The sequence below is a fragment of the Alternaria metachromatica genome (genome assembly GCF_023757995.1).
Source record: "Alternaria metachromatica strain BMP 0045 chromosome Unknown scaffold_61, whole genome shotgun sequence".
In the NCBI taxonomy this organism is placed as follows: domain Eukaryota; kingdom Fungi; phylum Ascomycota; class Dothideomycetes; order Pleosporales; family Pleosporaceae; genus Alternaria; species Alternaria metachromatica.
This window is the reverse complement of record NW_026055552.1, coordinates 11362-30004: the sequence shown is the minus strand read 5'-3', so window position 1 is coordinate 30004 and position 18643 is coordinate 11362. Positions and strand designations below refer to the sequence as shown.

The following is an 18643-nucleotide window of genomic DNA, read 5'->3' as shown; positions in this document are numbered from 1 at the left end:
GCGCTGGCAGAAAGCAGAGACAGGGTGCTGCTGTTCAGCCAACGAGACCACGGGATGATGTCAGACGCTAGTACGATCGAGGACTAGAGGGACACGTGAAGATATCCGTGCGCCATCGCGGCATCACATCATTATCGCCAGCTCAACGTGTAAGTTCGGCGCAACGACGTTCACCTGAGCACGGCTATTGCATTTACATCAACATAATTTGGAAATTCCAAACCGAAGATAACGTCATGATGTATCGTGCTTTTAATCTACACTAAGCTCATAAGACCCAAGTCCCCCACCGATAGAAACCTCATCCCCGTCTAGTCCGTTTGGTTGATCACAGCATCCTGCGTAACGTCAGCTTCATCCTAAACATGATTCACAAAGTAAGACTTACCCTAGCAACCGCATACAGCGGCTTGACACCAGTCCAGTACTCAAACTGGTGCACACCCTGTCCAACCAAAACCTCCAGACCATTAACTGTCTTCCACCCGTTGTCCATCGCAAGCTGGATCAACGCTGTCACGGGAGGCTTGTACGCCATCTCCAACAGTATCCTTTCTGGACCAGGCTCCACGTCCTTGACACTCGCCTTGCCCTTCTCGAACAAGGTGCAAAGCGTTTCGCGGATGGCGACGTCGATGGGTTGGTCAGCGGGGATGGTTCCGATAGCGACCTGTGGCGTGCTTTCCATAGATTGGACTTCTTCTGGGGAGCCGATGACGTGTAGGTTGTATTCTGATGAGAAGGCGTTCTTGAGGGTCTCCATCTTCGAGGGGTTGCGGCCGAGGAGGTAGATCGGTCCATAGCCCATTTCCTTGAGTGCGTAGATGGCGGCGCGACTGGTGCCGCCGCCGCCGATGACGAGAGCAGAACCGATGCCTTGGGCGCCGGCGTTGCGGAGGATGAGTATCATGCCTAGATAGTCGGTGTTGCGACCGATTAGACGGACGACCTCTTCACCACTGGCTTCATCGACGGAGCTCTCGGGAACAATGGTGTTGAGGGCACCGATGACGTCGACTTCTGGGCCTAAACCGTCGAGGAGAGGTACGACGTCCTGCTTCAGCGGGATTGTCACACTGGCTCCACCGAAGTCTGGCGAGCGGATGATGTCCTTGATAGAGCTTGCATCCGTAGTCTCACAGCGGCCGTAGACGTGCGGGAGCCCAGTCTCACCGAACAGCTTATTGTGGAGACGCGGGCTAGGGCTTTGTGCCACTGGTGAGCCGAAGATGAATAGCTTCTTCGTCGAAATCTCGCCCATCAACGACAAGCCTCGCCGGATATCTGCTGCAGATAGTTGACCTGGTGCGGTAGCAGAGGGTAGAAGGGGGTGCGAGACGGGTGTCATGAAGCCATTCAGTATCCTGCTCAGCTTGCCATGCTCGCCCATATTAATGGCGATCAGGGGGACAGGATGCGCAGTATTCGCCCAGCTTTTGAACTCTGCAAGCGCATAGTTGTCCTCGAGCGACTTGGCGACACCCACAAGTTTAATGACAGTACCATACTGCAACGCGCGGTTGTAGTACTGCATCCACGAGCCGTTCCTCCAGTTGAGCTCACCCTTGGGATCGTGATGGCTAGCGATGATCTCGGAGTATCCGCGAGTGTCGGAGACCTCGCGCAGGATGTCTTCTGGCATGGTCATCTCCAGATCTACAAAGTCACAACCAAGTCGTAATGCTGTCCGGTAAAGCACGAGGGCCTCGTCGTATGCCTGGTCTGGGAATTTTCCGCCTTGTGCTTTTGTTCGCAAGGTGAATATGATAGGTATCGATGTTACGGTCCGCAGTATTGTCAGTTGCTCGATCACGAACTCTGGTGTTGGCAGACCTTCTTGGCCATTGGGGTCTTCCAACAAGTCGACTCTGAGCTCAACAGCATCCGATCCGACTACTATCTCTGGTAAAGTCTTGATGCAAGGCTCAAGTCGGGGCGCAGATAAGCAAACGAAGAAAGAGTGCTTCCTCTTCTTGAGACTCTTCAAAGTTGTGGCCTTGCCAGTGATGGTGTTCAAGAAACGGGCAATCTCTCCTTGCGTCTGAGCGAGCCCACCCGATCCTGGAACCTGACTGTGGAAGCGGTAGTTACTGCACTCTGTGTACCAGTCTTTCCTCCGCAGCCATACGCCCATGATGTCGTCTACGTACGCTGGCCGCGTCTTGTCGATCTGCAAAAAGGCGACTACCTTGTTGATATCACGTGTGACAAGTAGAACTATACCGCCACTCTTCTGATAGTCGACAAGAATCTTGCGAGCTTCAGGTGTCTCGACGATTCCACCACCACAGGCGAAGACATGCCCATTAGGCTTCTCCTTGACAGTCTGAGCGAGAAGCTTCAGCTCCTCTCTCCGGAAGCCATCCCACCCCTGCGTTTTGATAAGTTCAGGTATTGTCATACCGACATGCTCCTCAAGTGCAGTATCCAGGTCAACGAAAGGACGTCCGAGCGCACGCGCTGCCCACCCACCAGCAGTCGTCTTGCCGGCGCCGCGCATTCCGATGATGAAGATTGACTTCTGTTCAGTCTTCGACGCTGCCTTGTGTGCATTCGGCCGTGGCGGTAGCTCTACACCTGAAAGCTCGGTCTTGAAGATTTGGCTCAGGGAGTCCCAGTATCCAGGCCATGTCTTTCCAGTACATTCCTTTTCAAGAATGAGGACTGGCGCTGGAGCTACTAATGACAGCACAGCGAAACTCATGGCGACGCGATGATCATCGTAGCAGTGGATGCCGGCCTTTGGAGCTTCGAGCTCGTAAGCTTTTCCGTCGACTTCAATGCCATCGTCAAATTGTCTGCAGGTGACGCCAAACTTGGCGAGCTCATCTTCCATGGCTTGGATGCGGTTGCATTCCTTGACACGCTGGTTTGCGATACCATAGATACGGGTGGTGGTTGTGCTACCATTCGATGATGCTACTGCGGCCAATACGGATGCTGTGAGGAAAGCATCGGTCATGGGCTCCATGTCAATCTCGTTGACAGCTTTCAATTCGCCGCGAGGGGGACCTGTAACCGTTGTAGAGGTCTCGGACTGTTCAACCTTGCAACCCATAGGTTTCAGAACCTCAACAGCGAATCGCGCATCACCTTGCAGGGAGCCTGAGCCGATGTTGGGCACTGTGCACGTCGTACCTGTTATAGCCGCAATCGCGAGAGGGTAGGTAGCAGAGCTAGCATCGCTTTCCACCTCATATTCGGAGGGGTTCGTGTAGGGCTTGTTGGGAATGTGGTAGGTGTTAGGATCGTCTTGTGATCTCTCAACCTGCACGCCAAAGGAAGCCATCATGGCGATGGTCATATCGATGTATGGCTGGGAGATGACTTTGCCACCAACCAGGCGCAGCGTTACAGGCTTCTTGGAGTATGGCGCGCTCAAGAGGATGGAAGATACGTATTGCGACGACACGTTGGCAGTAAGCTCAATCTCGCCCGTGAAGGAATCCGGACCAAAGCCACCGCATGCAGAGATTCGCAGCGGTAAGCTGCCTTCATTCTCTTGGTAGTCAATCTCGACGCCCATGGTGCGGAGTGATTTGACCAGTGGGCCAATGGGTCGTTCCTTCATACGCGCATTGCCGGTGACTACTGTGGATGTCACGCCCTCGGTGGGCTGGCACAAGGCGGTCACAGAAGTCAAGAAACGCGCTGCAGTGCCAGCGTTTCCGAGGTAGAGTTCGTTGTTCGACGCTTTGAGGTTTCCGCCATTGCCGGTGACGACTAGCTCCTTGCCGTCATTCTCCCACGCGAAACTAGCGCCCTGCATCTTTGCCAGCGCGTCTAGCATGACTTGTGTGTCGTCAGAGTGCAGCAGGTTGGTGATGCGACACGAGCCAGTTCCAAGCGCAGCAAGTACGAGGACTCGATTGGAGATACTCTTGGATCCAGGAGGTCTGCATGTCACGTTCAAGTCGGAGGGGATACCGGGATGAACAGATATGCTCGGCGACAGGGCGATTCTGATATCGCGATCCTCGACGGAGCTGGCCTTCTTTTCGTGCGTCCTGCCAATGCCGGACAAAAGCACGATCTTCTTAGTCTTGCCAGCGTTCTTCTTGTCCACAGCCATAATCTTGATAAGCTCGTCTACGGGGCAATGCTTGTTGGCCGACCTCTTCCGCACCGTCTTGTCCGCTAGCGATGTAGGCAGTCCGTAGCTCGCGATGCACTTTGTCAAGCGCGCGACTGCGGAGGGATCCAGTACACCCAGGTATCTGGCCAGCTCGGCCTCCTTGACCATTCCTATCGCGACGCACTCTCCGTGGAGGATCTGGGGTGTGAGGATGGCTTCGTAAGCGTGTCCGATCGAGTGTCCGAAGTTGAGCAGATTGCGCAGGCCGCCTTCGCGCTCGTCTGCCGAGACGACTTCGGCCTTGACGCGTACTGAGCCCAGCACTATGCGCTTCAGTATGCTGGCGATCTTGTCGAAGTTCTTACGGCCGTTGACGGGCTTTTGGTCAATCGCAGCCAGGATGGCGTCTGCATTGCCCTCGAGTGTTGTGAATTCCTCCTCGTTCCAGATTGCCGCCGTCTTGACCACCTCTGCCATGCCGTTAACGACCTCCCTCTTGGGCAGTGACTCGAGGAACTGCAAATCAATGTATATCCTCTCGGGCTGCCAGAAGGCGCCGACCAAGTTCTTGCCCGCGGGCACGTCAATGGCCGTCTTGCCGCCTATGCTCGAGTCGACCATGGCCAGCAATGTGGTAGGCACATTGACGAACTTGATGCCGCGCATGTACGTCGCTGCGACATAGCCTATCATGTCCCCAATGACGCCTCCACCCAGTGCTATTATGACGGTGTCGCGCACGCATCCTTGCGACAACAGCCAGTCTTCTACAGCTGCCTTGGTATTCCGCGACTTGGACGTCTCGCCGGGCGCGATTTGGTAGGTGAGGAGGCGTGGGGAGGACGGAAGCGAAGATGCGGCCGACGCGAAGGCGCGCTCGAATGTGGGCGTGTACAGAGGGCCGATGTTGGTGTCGGTGATGAGGACGTACGTCGACGAGGGAATATTGGTAAGCAGGTCCTGGGCGATGTAGTTCTGCCAGATGCCGTAGTCGACGACTATCGAGTCTTTGCCCAGGATTGTCACCTTGGTGGGCTCACCCTGCGCGACATTGACGCCGTTGCTCGCCATGGTGGGCGGTGCGAGTCAGACCTGCACAAAGAGCCGCCAGCTGCTGAACGCGGGAAGTAAGACTGCAAGGAATTACAATTGATGAGGGCGAGTATCGAACTCAGCGCATTATGTCTGAGAGGTTGGGGGTATGAGTCAAACCGGGAGTACACTTTTTGCGAGGGCTGCGTTCTTCGAAATCAAAGTGCACCGCTACCGGACCTTGCATGGCTGACGTGGGGAACCCATGTCATCCCCGACCGCGCCACCGCTTCACCCTCCCAAAACACCGACTTCGCGCAATACCATCAGCGCCCTATTCGTTCTCAGCTTCACGCGTACAGAGTTATTGCATGCGTGCGTTGGCCCTGGTGACGGGTAGGTCCACCGTACGACATCCAAATGCGCTCCATGCGCGTCGCTCGACCAGCGTAGTCGAATAGTCCACTCACACACAATCCAACTGCATATGAGTCTCGATGTCGACAGCGGAGCCGGGGTGTTCAAGATCGAATGTAGCGCCCTAAGAGATGGATATCACGACATTTCAGATATCGAGAAGCGGGTGTTTACGAGAGCACATAACAAAAGGACCTTTGCAAAAGCGTCATCTCTGGCGACGACGATCAATATCGATGCAGCAGCTGAGATATGGAGGGATGTCCGTTCCTCCATCGGCGTTCCGAAGACGAAAGGAAAGGAGAAATCAAGACAAGCTGTCAAGGTGAGGCTCAGCGATGACGTGGGCTCGTATGTGTGTGGTTTCAATTACTACATCAGTCTACTCGAGATGCAGCAACGGACCGGCAGAAGAGGCGTTGTGTTCTTCCACGTGCCGAAACTGGAAACCGAAGAAGAGATCTGTCCGAGTGTCCGAGTAATAGAGGAACTCATCAAGGCACCAGTAGCTCTCTAGCAGCATTAGAGAGTAGCTCATGAACTTTCCCCTCTTCCGCGCCAATACTTCGCCGCAGGTCTTTCAAACGGGTTTCTTGCAACGGGCACATGGCGAGCAGGGATAACCACGTGGGGCTATATCGGTCGAATGGTGCCTTGGGATCTCATATGTAAGTCTTGTGAGCTTAGCACTGCATGTCCAAGGCGTTGTGTGCCTTCGCGCCGTGAGTTTTAGGGCATGATGACTAAGCGACGCGCCTTCCAAGACGCGCTGCCCCTGCCTCGTCCCATCATCCACCACCTGGGCAGTACCCTCCGCCTTCGTCCCTCCATCATCTCTCATCATCATCGTCAGCGGCGCCATATCTCTACTGATCCTCTTCATGCTGGGCAGCGGCTCGGTGCTTGGCCGTCTATCACATCCCTTTGCCCGCCCTGCACAACAGGCGTACTTCCTCTTGAATGCAGAAGCCCGCCGCACAAGCAGCTATCATTCCGCCCGAGGCGCAGCACTGCTGCAATGTTTCAGCCTTCCCGCTCGAATCAATTTGTAGACACGCAGCCGCGATGCATCTCATACCGATCTATCCGGCTGGGCAAGAGAAAGGACAAGTTGTCGAAGAGCCTCACATTGCGACGTTCTCTCTAAGCATTCCCAAACGTAACGGTCTATCATACGCTTTCATTCCCCGAGAATTAGCTATTATTGTTCTCCCTCACCTCATACAGTAGCGACTTTAAATGTGTGGAGAAGCTCGACGTCCTTGCATAGGACACAACTGCCAAGCGCGGCAGCGCAGGCTAAGGACTTGGCGACTTGGTATCGAGCATGACAACAACACTCACGGAGCAAAGGAAGGTAGTATCTGTATGCAATCTCTCGGACTAAGTACTCCTCACTAGATTCAGTGCGTCCTCCGGTCAAATCAGACGTGGCATCTGTGGCATTTCTCAGAGCATCAAGAGGAGGGTTACTGCGGATCGCAGCATGCACACACCAAACATGACAGTGATCAAGGCCAATTCACTCGATTCACGGTAGTGCATACTACTTATGGGCTCTGTGCATATTGTTGTCCTGTTCAACCGCAAATTGTTTTATCGTTCGGCTGTTCAAAGTTGTGCAGAAGCTGTAGGTCCGGACAGGCATTTGAGTCTGTGCGCGTTACATGGGAAAGCTGTTGAGCATAGGTATTACGAGCATCTGGCACACGGGATTGCGAATACCCTTGCGTTACGCAAGATGATAGGCTGCACAACAGAAGATACCCGTTCCTCCGTACCGAGAATCTGGTCCCGTTGACGCGATCCGCGTCCAGCCTTGCCAAAAGAGGTTAAGATTCCAAGGAAGTGAAGGTCTTGGTTAACCACCTACTACCCCAGCTTCAGAAGCTTGGAGGCGCCCACTGCGCCCTTATCCAGAGCCTCCAAGCACGCCAGGGCGGAAGAACGGCTACCGGCACTTCGACGACGAGATTAACAAACTCGCTTCGGTCTTTCTGCCTGATCGATGCCAACGGCGCGTCTCCGTAGACCAAGCGCATGGCATATCTCGCTTCCCCATGGGGCCGGGGCACCCTTCCCCAGGTGTTCGGGTTATAAGGGTCAGACTGGTTCCAATACTTTTTTGGTTCTTTAACGGCGATCACAGCAACTTACCTGCCCACTGGAAACACGCTCGAACTTGAGATCGCACTCACAGAATTTTGTTTTCGTTCGTTGACAGCATGAACGCAAACAAAGACGGGCCCGTGCTCACGGAACCGGAGTACAGGGACGAGAAAGGTTCGGACACATCGCCAAACCCACCTCTCAAACTCGAAGATGTCGAACAATCCGCCTCGATGATTGACATTGATCCTGTCACTGAAGCAAAGCTGCTAAGGAAGCTGGACATCCGGATCGTGCCCATGATATGCTGGATCTACCTGATGAACTTCATGGATCGAGGTGCGTACGATATGCTCGTTTGAAGAATTAGACTGACGATTTCGCATAGTCAATATCGGCAATGCTCGTCTCTACAAGATGGAGGAAGATCTTGGCATGGACCCCGATAGCAATCAGTTCCAAATTGCCGTATCTATCTTGTTCGTCACTTATGTCGTAAGTATTGCTTTCACCCAATGTTGATGACTTCCACTAACCGTCTATCAGATATTCGAAACTCCAGTACGCTTGGTGTCCACCAGAGACTAGCCTTACATGCTAATTCAACTCCTAGTCCAACCTGATCTTGAAGCGAATGAAGCCCGCTCGATATCTCGGAGGTCTGATGTTCATGTGGGGCATGGTGGCCACGTTTTCCTGCTTTGTCAACAACTTCGCCGGACTCATCGTCTGCCGTCTCCTGCTGGGCACGTTCGAAGCGGGCTTGTTCCCAGGCGTTATTCTTTACCTGAGCATGTTCTACAACCGGCGCAACGTTAGCTTGAGACAAGCGTGCTTCTATGGTACATCTGCACTAGCAGGTGGACTGGGTGTAAGTATCGTTTCCACGAGACAAAAGAAAGGCTCTAACAAGTACAGGGTGTCGTAGCATACGCAATCGGTGAGCTCGACGGTGTAGCCGGCTGGAACGGATGGCGTTGGATCATCTTGATCAACGGTATTCCGACTGTGATCACCGCCATCGCCGTACCTTTTGTCCTACCCAACAGCCCCGAGACGGCCAGCTTTTTGACCGAGGAAGACCGCCGGAACCTTGTTCTGCTCCGAATGAAGGAAGTCGGCCAAACAACATCTGGGCAAGAACTCGCGCGCGAGGATGTCATGAAGGGAGTCAAAGACTGGAAGGTCTACGCCTACGCCATTGCGCAATTCGTTGGGCTGGGCATGCTCTACAGTTTCTCCGTCTTCCTACCTACCATCATCAACGGCCTCGGAGGTGGATGGAGCCGTCAAGTAGTTCAGGCGTTGACGATCCCCGTCTACGTCTGCGGCTTCCTTACCTACGTCATCAGCGCATACTTCAGCGACAAGACACAGAACAGAGGTCTTTACTGCATCGGCGGACTTGCCGTCAGTATGATTGGGTACATCTTCCTCATCGCAAACAAGGTATACCTTCAACGTTCCCACGATCTCAACGACTAGTACTGACATACACATAGGGGCTTGGTCTCAGCTTCGCTGGCTGCTTCATCGTTGCACTTGGCCTTTGGGTCGCCACCGGCATCGCCTTCTCCTGGATCGCTGTCAACAACCCCCGATACGGAAAACGAGCCTTTGCGAGCGGTATGCAGATCACCATCGGTAACTGCTCAGGTGTTGCGGCACCTTTCTTGTACGCCGCCGACACCGCGCCAACATACATTCCTGGCTACGGTGCTACCATCGGTTTGCTCGCGCTCGGTATTGCGATTTACATTGCGCTGCACTTCTACTTCCGCATGAAGAACAACAGGAAGCTGTCTGGTAAGGAGGACTGGAGGATTGAGGGCAAGACTGAAGAAGAGATTGCTGAGATGGGTGAGGATAACCCGAGGTATCTGTACACGATCTAGAATTCCATTACCACCCTTTTGATGGCGCTTGGACTTTGGGGAGTTATGCCGCCATCGGGTGAGGTGCAACAGATGGTAGCCCTGCCCCAAATGTCTAATATTCAGAACTGAAACCTGTTTTTTCTTCAAGTCAAGTCTGCATCAAGCGAAACCTTGATATGAGACCCTCGAACGCTCCTGTTCTACTTTTGAGAACCAACTCCAAGACTCTGTCTCTCATTGGAGTACTTCTCGCATACATAAGATCCTCTAGTTCTTCTGGTCTGGTCAACAAGTAACCGCCTGCCCTACACATTCCAACACCACTATCACTGCAAAACCACCCGTCATGCCCGACACCCCAACACAGAAACAAAGCCACACCACCCCCGCCAACCCCTTCGGTCCTCTCATCGCCACCAGCTTCCGCTCCAACGGTACCCTGCACCAATACCACACTTACACCCCCGCCGCAGACATGTCTACCCAAGACGATCCATTCCGCATCGGCGCAACGCATGCTACCAAGCGACGAAACGCTCAGAGTGAAGGAATAGTCGAGGAGCGACATGGGACATCAGAAGAAGAGGTCGCAACAGCCTCTGGGCGTAATCGTAGCTGGGATAGTTTGGCGGAAGGCGCAATGAGTGAGGATGTCGAGGATAGTGGAGATGGTGGAGATGGGGAAGGAAGTGATGCGTCTAGTCGTACCTTGGGTCGGTCGGATGCGTCGGGTTCTACGCTTGCAGCCGACGACGATGATGGGAAGGAAGTTAGTGAGGGTGAAGAAGATTCAGATGAGAGCATGGAGGACATCGAGAGCGACAGGGATGAGGACGAAGAGAGTGAGACGTCTAGTCACACGGTGGGACGGAGCGAAGACTCAGACTCTGGAGATGACGGCGGTGATGAAGATAGCGATGAAGAGATGGGTGAGTCTAATGATGTAGGCGATGTGTTTGGGGAGAGTTATAGGGAGGGTAGTGGGAAGTAGAAGATAGACAGGCGTGGTCGATGTAGACTCTCTATACTTGTCATACATCAACTGTCTACCCATCCACATGATTTTCCTTGTGACACCACCTATCCCTCAAATCCTATCCCAGACCTTCCAATATAAACGCCACACACAACACCAGAACTTCGACAAAAGAAAGACAGAGTACCGAAATAGCACATCTAACCCCCGCCGGCCGTCCTCATCGCCCTTGCAGCGACCCTACAGATCCTTACACCACCTCCTCCTCCTCCAAAACCTGCACAACACCCCCATTCATCGACTTGGCATCCAGCAAATCCCTCAGCCGATTCCCACCAGGCGTAAACTCCATCCCACGTCTCGCGTCCTCTGCAATCTTCCTATCGATCGCTTGATCCAGACTACTCACGATGGCTTTGCTCGGTGTGCGCGTCGCGTTGCGGTCGAGGACGGGTATGCGGCGGTTCACTGGGGTCTTGGCCGCGGTTATGGGTTGGCGGAGGTTGTTGTTGACGGCAGCGGCGTTGCGAAGCGCTGGACCTGGAGTCTTTGGGGCTGGCGTATTGGGAGCCGGCGCGCTAGGCTTAGATCTGGGCGTTGATGGGGCACTTGGCTTGTTGGATAGTGGTCGTGGCTTGACGTCTTTGGCAGGAGGGAGGGCTTTTGGAGTTCTAGTTGATGCGGGTACCTTGGCGGGTGTGAGGATCTTCGCAGGTGAGCCGTCTGGTGTAGTGGACTCGTTCACCTGGCCTCCTGCCTGTATCTTCGCTGGTGTGTTCTTGGCTGTGACCGTAGGACGATTGATCTGCGCTTTCTTCCGATCCTCGTCGTGCCAACCAGCGAGTCGATCAGCAATATCTCCCGCGCTAGCGAACTCTTGTTCATACGGTCGCGGACCCGCCGAAGGGACTTGAGTGACTGTAGTGGAGGGGACCACAGGCTTGCGGATCGGAACAGGTCTAGTGTTGACCGGAGCAGTTGGTACGTTCGGTAAACGCTCTTTCAATGCTGCGACAGCTTTACTATGGCCTGAGGCACTGGCAAGCGGCTTCGATCCAGCTTGAGGAACAGACTGTGTTCGCATCCTGGGCTTGGCGGCGTTCACTGATGGTATGCGGCTGTGTGGAGAGCTGAGTGTTGTTGTGCTTGGAGGTGCCACGGGTTTGGCCGGAGTCGCTGGGGTCTTGCGAGGTGTGATAGTGACCGCACCCGACTTGCTTGTTGCTGATACTGTGGTCTTTGATCGAGGGCGGGATCTTTCGGGAACCGCAGTCTTAGTCGTACCCGTACGCTGAGTGTTCTCCTTCTTAGCTGCAAGAAGACGGTCTCTCGTTGCTTGTGCTGAGGTAGGAGCACTAGATTTCAATCGTGGTATACCTGGAGTGCCGGAGACCTTCAACGATGCTAGTGAGTTGCTAGTACCTCTTACTCCATTCGCTTGTACGGTCGCAATCGATGGGTTGTCGGAGTTGGCTCTACTGAGGGTTTTTGGTGTACCAACAACACCTGGGCTTCTGATATCTTGCTGGCCTCTAACGAAGTAGTCGTTCGACATTGCAGGGAGCTCGTTCAGATTGAGCGGGCCGCAAAACGCTGGGTCGACAACGCCTGCCGAGCGGCGCATCGTCGCTTCCAGATTGGCCATATCCTTTTGCATCTTCAAAAGTACGCTTGGATCAGTCCCCACCCGCCTCTGATGGCTTGCAGGCAGGGGCTTTAAAGAAGCAGTCTCCATATCTTGCCACCTGACTTGGTGTTCTTGCTGCGACGGCTCTTTCTGAAGGGTCTCCGACCCTCGCTTTGGGAATAGAAGCGGGCGATGTGGTGGGGCTGGTACCTCACGAGTCGCGTTCAGGGTGTTGAAAGACCCCAGACTGGCTGCACGTAACGGAAGAGCAGGTCGCGGTTCGCTTGACACATCCGCAGTATGATCTGTGGTAATGGAAGAGGGAAGAGCTGCCTCGGTTGATCCAGAAGCCGACGACTCAATCTGGTTACTCTTGTCCTGTCCCGGGTCGACTGACGCAGGTTCTTGTAGATTCAAAGACCCTCTCTTGCTGACATCGGAAGCAGGGCCTGCATTGGTCATCGTGGTCGTACCATTGGCGGACATCCGCAGGAAAGAAGGCGACTCTCCCAGCTTGAGCTTCTCAGAGGCCTTGCGTAATGGCGTCGGTATCGGGGAGATCATGTCGTTGTTGTAGGCGGTTGACCAGTCACGCGTGCTAGTAGTGTTGCTGATAAGGCTTGCCATGAGGTGTCCGATGTTTTCTGGGCACTTGTTCGCTGGTGGCGCCTGCCTCGTGGATTCATGATGCGGGGTCGGGTCGGTGGCAGTCGCGACCAAGTTTGCTGGAGCGTGCTCGTCTCTCAGGTCCGCAAGACGTTCGGGTGGCATTTGGAGTGTCTCCCCTGGCCCTGATAAGAGTTCCCTCGCGAGTCGTGCAGATGTCTTGAGTGGATCTACGGGTGAGTCGTCTTGTTCAATCGAGCGCTTGATGGGACTTCCGGGTCGATTACTTCCAGGTGTCTTGAGCAAGCCCTTTCTCTTCGGGGTGACAGTAGCTATCTTGGCAGGACTCTGCTTCACTGTGCTGTGATTCTTTCGCGGACTGGGCGTTGTCCGAACAGGAGTTCGTGGATCCGCATCTTGCTTGTGCATCCTCGCCCGCGTCGGCGTACCAAACAATGGCCTCGCAGGGCTCTGCTTGGCCGTCTCATCACGCTTGAGCGGGCTGCGCGTGGGTGTACTCACTGCATTCTCTTTGGTTGGGCTCGCCTTCTTCAACGGGCTAGGCGTCCTCGTCCTCGTGGGCGTGTCTTCTCCCTTTGGCGTCTGGCTCTTGCTTGTCGTTCCGCTCTTCTTTGGCGTGATCTTGTTGGGGGGCAGTTCAATTGAGAAGTAGAACGCGCCCTGGCCAACTTCGAGCTTCATTGGCGATGGTTGTGTCCTCTTGGGAGTATGGCGAACTACGACTGGGCTGTCGCGCGCCTTCTCGAAAGATTTCTGGCTCTCCATGGGCGGACGCGACGGTGTCGCAGGCGGCATCGAGACTGCTCGCAGAAAGCGTCGGTGCAATGGAGTAGAGTCGGGAGTCGAGGGACTGCCGTGCTTTTTAGGCGACGAAAACGTTGTGGTAATGGTGGCTGTAGATCCTGCGCTGTCATTTGGTACAGAGGCTGGCGTGGTGGTCGGGCTCGCACTGTAGGTCCTAGCGGCTTTAGTCGGGTTAGTCCCGGGAGCAGCATCAGTGAACGCCTCCATCATGTGATCCCGTCTAGGATGAGACGGCCAGCAACTGTCGAGAAGATCAAGAGGGCCCAACACAGAGCTGCTGAACGGAATGCAAAGTATGCAAGCCTTAGGAATTCAACAAGACAGTCGCGACAAATGTTTTGCAATCAGCCGTGTAACAAACAAACATCAGATCGTCCCGCATATGCATACTGCCGTGAGACATGCAAGAGACTGGTTTCTTTTTGAGGATTTGGGTCCCATCGGAAATTAGCGTAAACCCAGCTCATCAAAAGCAACGTGCTCCGGGAACATGTGGAGACGACATGGCACGAGCTCCCTGCCAAAAAAAGATGCCTCGCGCTCTCGCGCCTCACTGGCAAAGGAAGATATGCACAGGCGCAATTGAATTTGTGAACAATCGATTCCTGCCCAAGAGTAAGCAGAACTCCGTCTACATGGTCAGGTCTAGGAATCACGCTGTTACCGAGTGATCCGATGCAAGGAATATCCCACGCGACTATTCAACACTGCTGTACATCTATAGCTTCTCCTTCAAGCTCGACTTTAATCTCCTCTCGACGGCATCAAGATATTCATTGGTGGTGACCCAAGACGCCCGGTCCTTCTTTCCACACGCAAGGGCCAGATCCTTAGTCATGATCTTGTCGATATCCACAGTGTCCACGCAAGCCTTCTCGAGCTGCTCGGCGAAAACGACGAGCTCAGGTGTGTTGTCCAGCTCACCACGCTTGGCCAGACCTTGTGTCCAGGCGTAGATGGAGGCGATGGGGTTGGTGGAGGTCTCGTTGCCCTTTTGGTGTTCGCGGAAATGGCGGGTGACGGTACCGTGCGCGGCTTCGGCCTCGAAGGTCTTGCCGTCAGGGGTGATGAGGGTCGAGGTCATGAGGCCGAGGGAGCCGAAGCCTTGGGCGACGATGTCGGATTGGACGTCTCCGTCGTAGTCTAGGAATGTCAGTGAAGTCAGAATATTGGTAGGATGGACACGCACTCTTCATGGCGATAATGTAGCCACCCTCGCTCTTGATCATTTGGGCGACCATGTCGTCAATGAGGCGGTGCTCGTACCAGATCTTGGCAGCCTCGAACTCCTTCTTGTACTGGCTGTCGTAGATGGCCTGGAAGACATCCTTGAATTTGCCGTCGTATGCCTTGAGAATGGTGTTCTTGGTGCTCATGTACAGCGGCAGCTTCTTGTCGAGCGCCATCTTGAAGGAAGCGTGTGCGAAGCCGGAGATGGACTCGGTGGTATTGTACTGGGTTTGCGCGACGCCGCCTTCCGCTGGGAAGTCGTAGACCTTGATGACCTCAGGCTTGCCGCCCTTGGGTGTAAAGACCATCTCGAGTGTGCCCTCGCCGGGGATAACGCGGTCCTTCGCACGGTACTGGTCGCCGAAAGCGTGGCGGCCGATGATGATGGGCTGCTTCCAGCCAGGCACGAGTCGGGGAATGGTGGGGATGACGATGGGCGCGCGGAAAACGGTTCCTCCTCTGTAGTATGCTGTCAGCCATGTGTCTTCCTTTGCTCCAGTGTGCGCCATACAGGTGGTTGCGGATGGTGCCGTTTGGCGACAGCCACATCTTCTTGAGCTTGAACTCCTCGACGCGCTGCTCATCGGGGGTGATGGTCGCGCACTTGACGCCAACAGAGTATTTCTTGATAGCTTCGGCGGCATCGAGCGTAACCTGGTCGTTGGTCTCATCACGGTAGGGCAGGCCCAGGTCGTAGTACTTGAGGTCGATGTCGAGGTATGGGTGGATGAACTTGTCCTTGATGACCTGCCAGATGATCCTGGTCATCTCATCGCCGTCGAGCTCGACCACAGGGTTCTTGACCTGGATCTTCTTGATTCCCTGCGAGGACGCCATCCTGTACTGTCCAATCTGAGTGTATAGGTTGGGTGCTGGTGTTGGGGCGCTGTTTGCGGATGTTCGTCGCGGGCTCGAAAACTGGGCCGATCTCGCAGCAGTCTGGGAAGCTAGGCAGCGCGTCGCAAAGGAGCACGTCTGGCGGTGGGGGAGTCGTGCGATGGACGTCGCAGCGCGGAAAGCGGCGGGCGCAGTAGTCGCAGGCCTCATGGCGAATGGGTGGTGTGGTATAACCTCGGAAAGACGAATCCAAGGGAGTCCAGAGGGAGTTTCTTCGCTACCGGCCGCGGTCCCGATTGCGCAATGCGGCGAAGATACTCGGCTGATAGGACGGGCGGCAGCCTCTAGTCGACGGAGTTGCTAGCGGGGTAACGAAAGCCGAGGAATTCTCTCTCTTTAATCTTGGACTGCTGAACATGGCCCAGACCAGCGAGAAGCACGTCGCTCGGTGGAACGGCTAATACCCCACAGGCGCATTGTGTAGGCGCGAATTGATTGCTCCAACGGGCGGCAGATACTCCTTCGTGGGCTGTCATGCGCGAGCTCTCATCCTACAGCGCGGGGCACGCCTGTCATATGACGCGAGCCCGCGCTTGACGTATTGGCGTGGTCATGGCACGACATGGCTTCTGCAATGACACTTGATCGGCGGCGAGTGTTTGCGGTTGAGCGGTGCAAGTTCAGGACCGACGCAGTATGGGGCATGGTGGTATATGTAAGTTCCTTCCCTGCATTCGGATCCCCTCAAAACAACACGCGCGCGTCGCGGCTGCCGGATCCGCTCCGACTCGACGCGCCCACGACTTCTATCATTGGCCGGCGGAGCAGATTTACTTTTGCTACAAGGCGTGGCGTTGATCGCGCTGCCTGACTGGATCGAGCACTCCGACACCGCAAAAGAGATGAAATTGAATGTGACAATCGTCGATGTTATTTGGTTAGCCGGGCAGCGATATGATCCCCAGTTTGAGGAGGTCGCGGAGGCCTCCAGCTCCATACACTCCTTCAAAGCAGCCAAGACTATCCAGATCTAAGACCGGTAATCGCGTCTGTCTACCAGCCAAAGGTCTAATTATCCTCAATCCTCCCATATATTCTGACTCGCTCTCCCTAGCTCTCACAGCTTCGCGAAGATCTTGTGTAAACGCATGACGTTACTTCCTTCGTCGCGTCTGTCGACCTGATCGGAGGTGACTATTGATCCGACCATTGCATCTTGCACTGGAGTGGCCACTGGTTGGGACACAAATGCGACAATGCAAATCTCGTAGTTTTCACACAGGAAAACATGGATTTTACTAATGAACATGTTGCCCAGATCTGCCTTGTGTTGAACCAGCATGTACCCAAAGCCTTGTACGTTCGGGGTTCCTGTCCATGAGTTAGCCGAGATAGTCCTCCAGGATAAGACGGTGGTCTCAAGTGAGCCTTGGGGTTATGCTCTACTGCAATGGAGACGACACAACCCCGATTACGCTACGAGATACCTGAACCCCTCTAAGATGGGTGCAACTTACCCAAGATAGCACGGAAGTCCCATGTGCCGGCTAGAAAAACGTCTCCAGGCCACTTCTTCATTGCTTGGTTATTATCCCTGAAAATCCTCTCGCACACTGATATCGTCTGTGTGTTCGCGATCCCAAGCGATAAGAAATACCGAAGATTGTTAACAGGAAGATTATTCGCCTCTGTCATGGCCTTCCATTTTATCCAGCCAACATCGGAGAATTGGTGGAGTTTTGGCATGTCTTCTGGTTTCAGCGGCGGCTCTCGCTCCTTGCCTGCCGTATCTGGGCCTTTGCGACTTATGGCAATGATAACACCATCTTGCAGATTCATAGTCATAGTGTAATCAGCCTCCGAAGCCCGGTATTCTTTTCCGTCGACCTTGTAAGTTTGCTTATCAACACTGATATCTGCAGTGGGGTCTTGGTGCACTACAATGGTGAGACGATTGGGACCCTCTTGTGCATCTGTCTTCCAAGGAAGCTGAAGGCCCTTCAGTGCCACATCAGCTCCCCACCAGATGCTGCTGAGGTCATCGTAAGCTTGCGATATCTTGACACCGTCATGCCATCCCCAGTCTCGGAGGTCTTGAGGAGTTTGAAAGGGAGATTGTGCGGTCATGCGGGGAGGTGCAAATTGAGCGCCGGCCTCGCTATCGGAGTGCTGCATCGACCATTCCAGGGCGCATCCTTTTTGCTTGCAATGCTCGTAATACGCGTCGGGCACTGGAGTCACTGTTACGTCTGATGGTGAATCCGAGTCGTCGGGGTCACCGGCAACAAGGATCTTATCAAGTCCACCCGGGATCGTAAAATTGACAGCGAGAAGGTCGTTATTTGGGCAACTAGAGTCTGAGTCAACTACAGCGACATGTAATCAAACAGATGTGGTACTTGATAGAAGGACGTAACCAGAACAACAACTCGACTAGAGGCACGATACCTACCTTTGACAAACCTCGCCTGCGACAGCAACGATGAGGGTTGCTAACCCGAGGAGCCCCGAGATCCGCATGTTTTGGAATAGTCAATGGGATAGCGGAAACAAGAAACAACGGTTGAGAAGTGAGAGCCGTACAGATTTGGTGCACTCAATGAGCATAGGTCAGTGCTCGGCAGCGCCTACTAGTTCCTTCACTGGAGGTAAAGTGAGGGAGCTGAAGTGTAGATAACGAGGCGGTCTTTCCCCGACTTATCCGCTTCTGTCGCGCTGAACGTGCAATGGCCCGCTCCCTCCACTGACACACTCTACCTTCACAACCAGTGGCAAAGCTTTGATCACTTAGTCGGTTTCTTCATCTGAAAACCAGGAGATCGGTTGTGAGCCATTACTACACGCCCCCGAGGATGACAGAGGTACTTACAAACGCGGCAACGCTGCTTTCACTAGCAACAAGAACCTGCGACTCTAGCCGGACTCCTACATCGAGTTCAACCAAGAAACTGCGTCGCCCACTGCCAGGATGTAGCTCTCAACCTTTCAAATCTGCGAGATCTGGCAAGCGCGGAAGACCATGGGCAAGAGTT

General features: G+C 54.3%; 5 protein-coding genes across 5 annotated transcripts; 1 reads left to right on the top strand and 4 right to left on the bottom strand.

The window, feature by feature from the left end:
• Positions 1 to 311: 311 nt before the first annotated feature.
• J4E83_011049 (uncharacterized protein) lies at positions 312 to 5146 on the bottom strand (the record flags this gene model as incomplete). Its single annotated transcript, XM_049337925.1, has 2 exons — positions 312 to 338; positions 389 to 5146. 2 exons carry the CDS (start codon positions 5144 to 5146, stop codon positions 312 to 314), a joined length of 4785 nt encoding a protein of 1594 aa, XP_049182958.1.
• A 2603-nt stretch (positions 5147 to 7749) lies between these two features.
• On the top strand, positions 7750 to 9528 carry J4E83_011048 (uncharacterized protein; the record flags this gene model as incomplete). Its single annotated transcript, XM_049337924.1, has 5 exons — positions 7750 to 7972; positions 8022 to 8128; positions 8247 to 8504; positions 8552 to 9082; positions 9136 to 9528. The coding sequence occupies 5 exons, from the start codon at positions 7750 to 7752 to the stop codon at positions 9526 to 9528; spliced, it is 1512 nt and encodes a 503-aa protein (XP_049182957.1).
• Positions 9529 to 10736: 1208 nt separating this feature from the next.
• Positions 10737 to 13505, bottom strand: J4E83_011047 (uncharacterized protein; the record flags this gene model as incomplete). Its single annotated transcript, XM_049337923.1, has 1 exon — positions 10737 to 13505. One exon carries the CDS (start codon positions 13503 to 13505, stop codon positions 10737 to 10739), a length of 2769 nt encoding a protein of 922 aa, XP_049182956.1.
• A 757-nt stretch (positions 13506 to 14262) lies between these two features.
• J4E83_011046 (uncharacterized protein) lies at positions 14263 to 15821 on the bottom strand (the record flags this gene model as incomplete). The annotated part of the gene is made up of 3 exons (XM_049337922.1): positions 14263 to 14687; positions 14734 to 15233; positions 15286 to 15821. The coding sequence occupies 3 exons, from the start codon at positions 15819 to 15821 to the stop codon at positions 14263 to 14265; spliced, it is 1461 nt and encodes a 486-aa protein (XP_049182955.1).
• A 907-nt stretch (positions 15822 to 16728) lies between these two features.
• On the bottom strand, positions 16729 to 17738 carry J4E83_011045 (uncharacterized protein; the record flags this gene model as incomplete). Its single annotated transcript, XM_049337921.1, has 2 exons — positions 16729 to 16982; positions 17129 to 17738. 2 exons carry the CDS (start codon positions 17736 to 17738, stop codon positions 16729 to 16731), a joined length of 864 nt encoding a protein of 287 aa, XP_049182954.1.
• Positions 17739 to 18643: the final 905 nt, after the last annotated feature.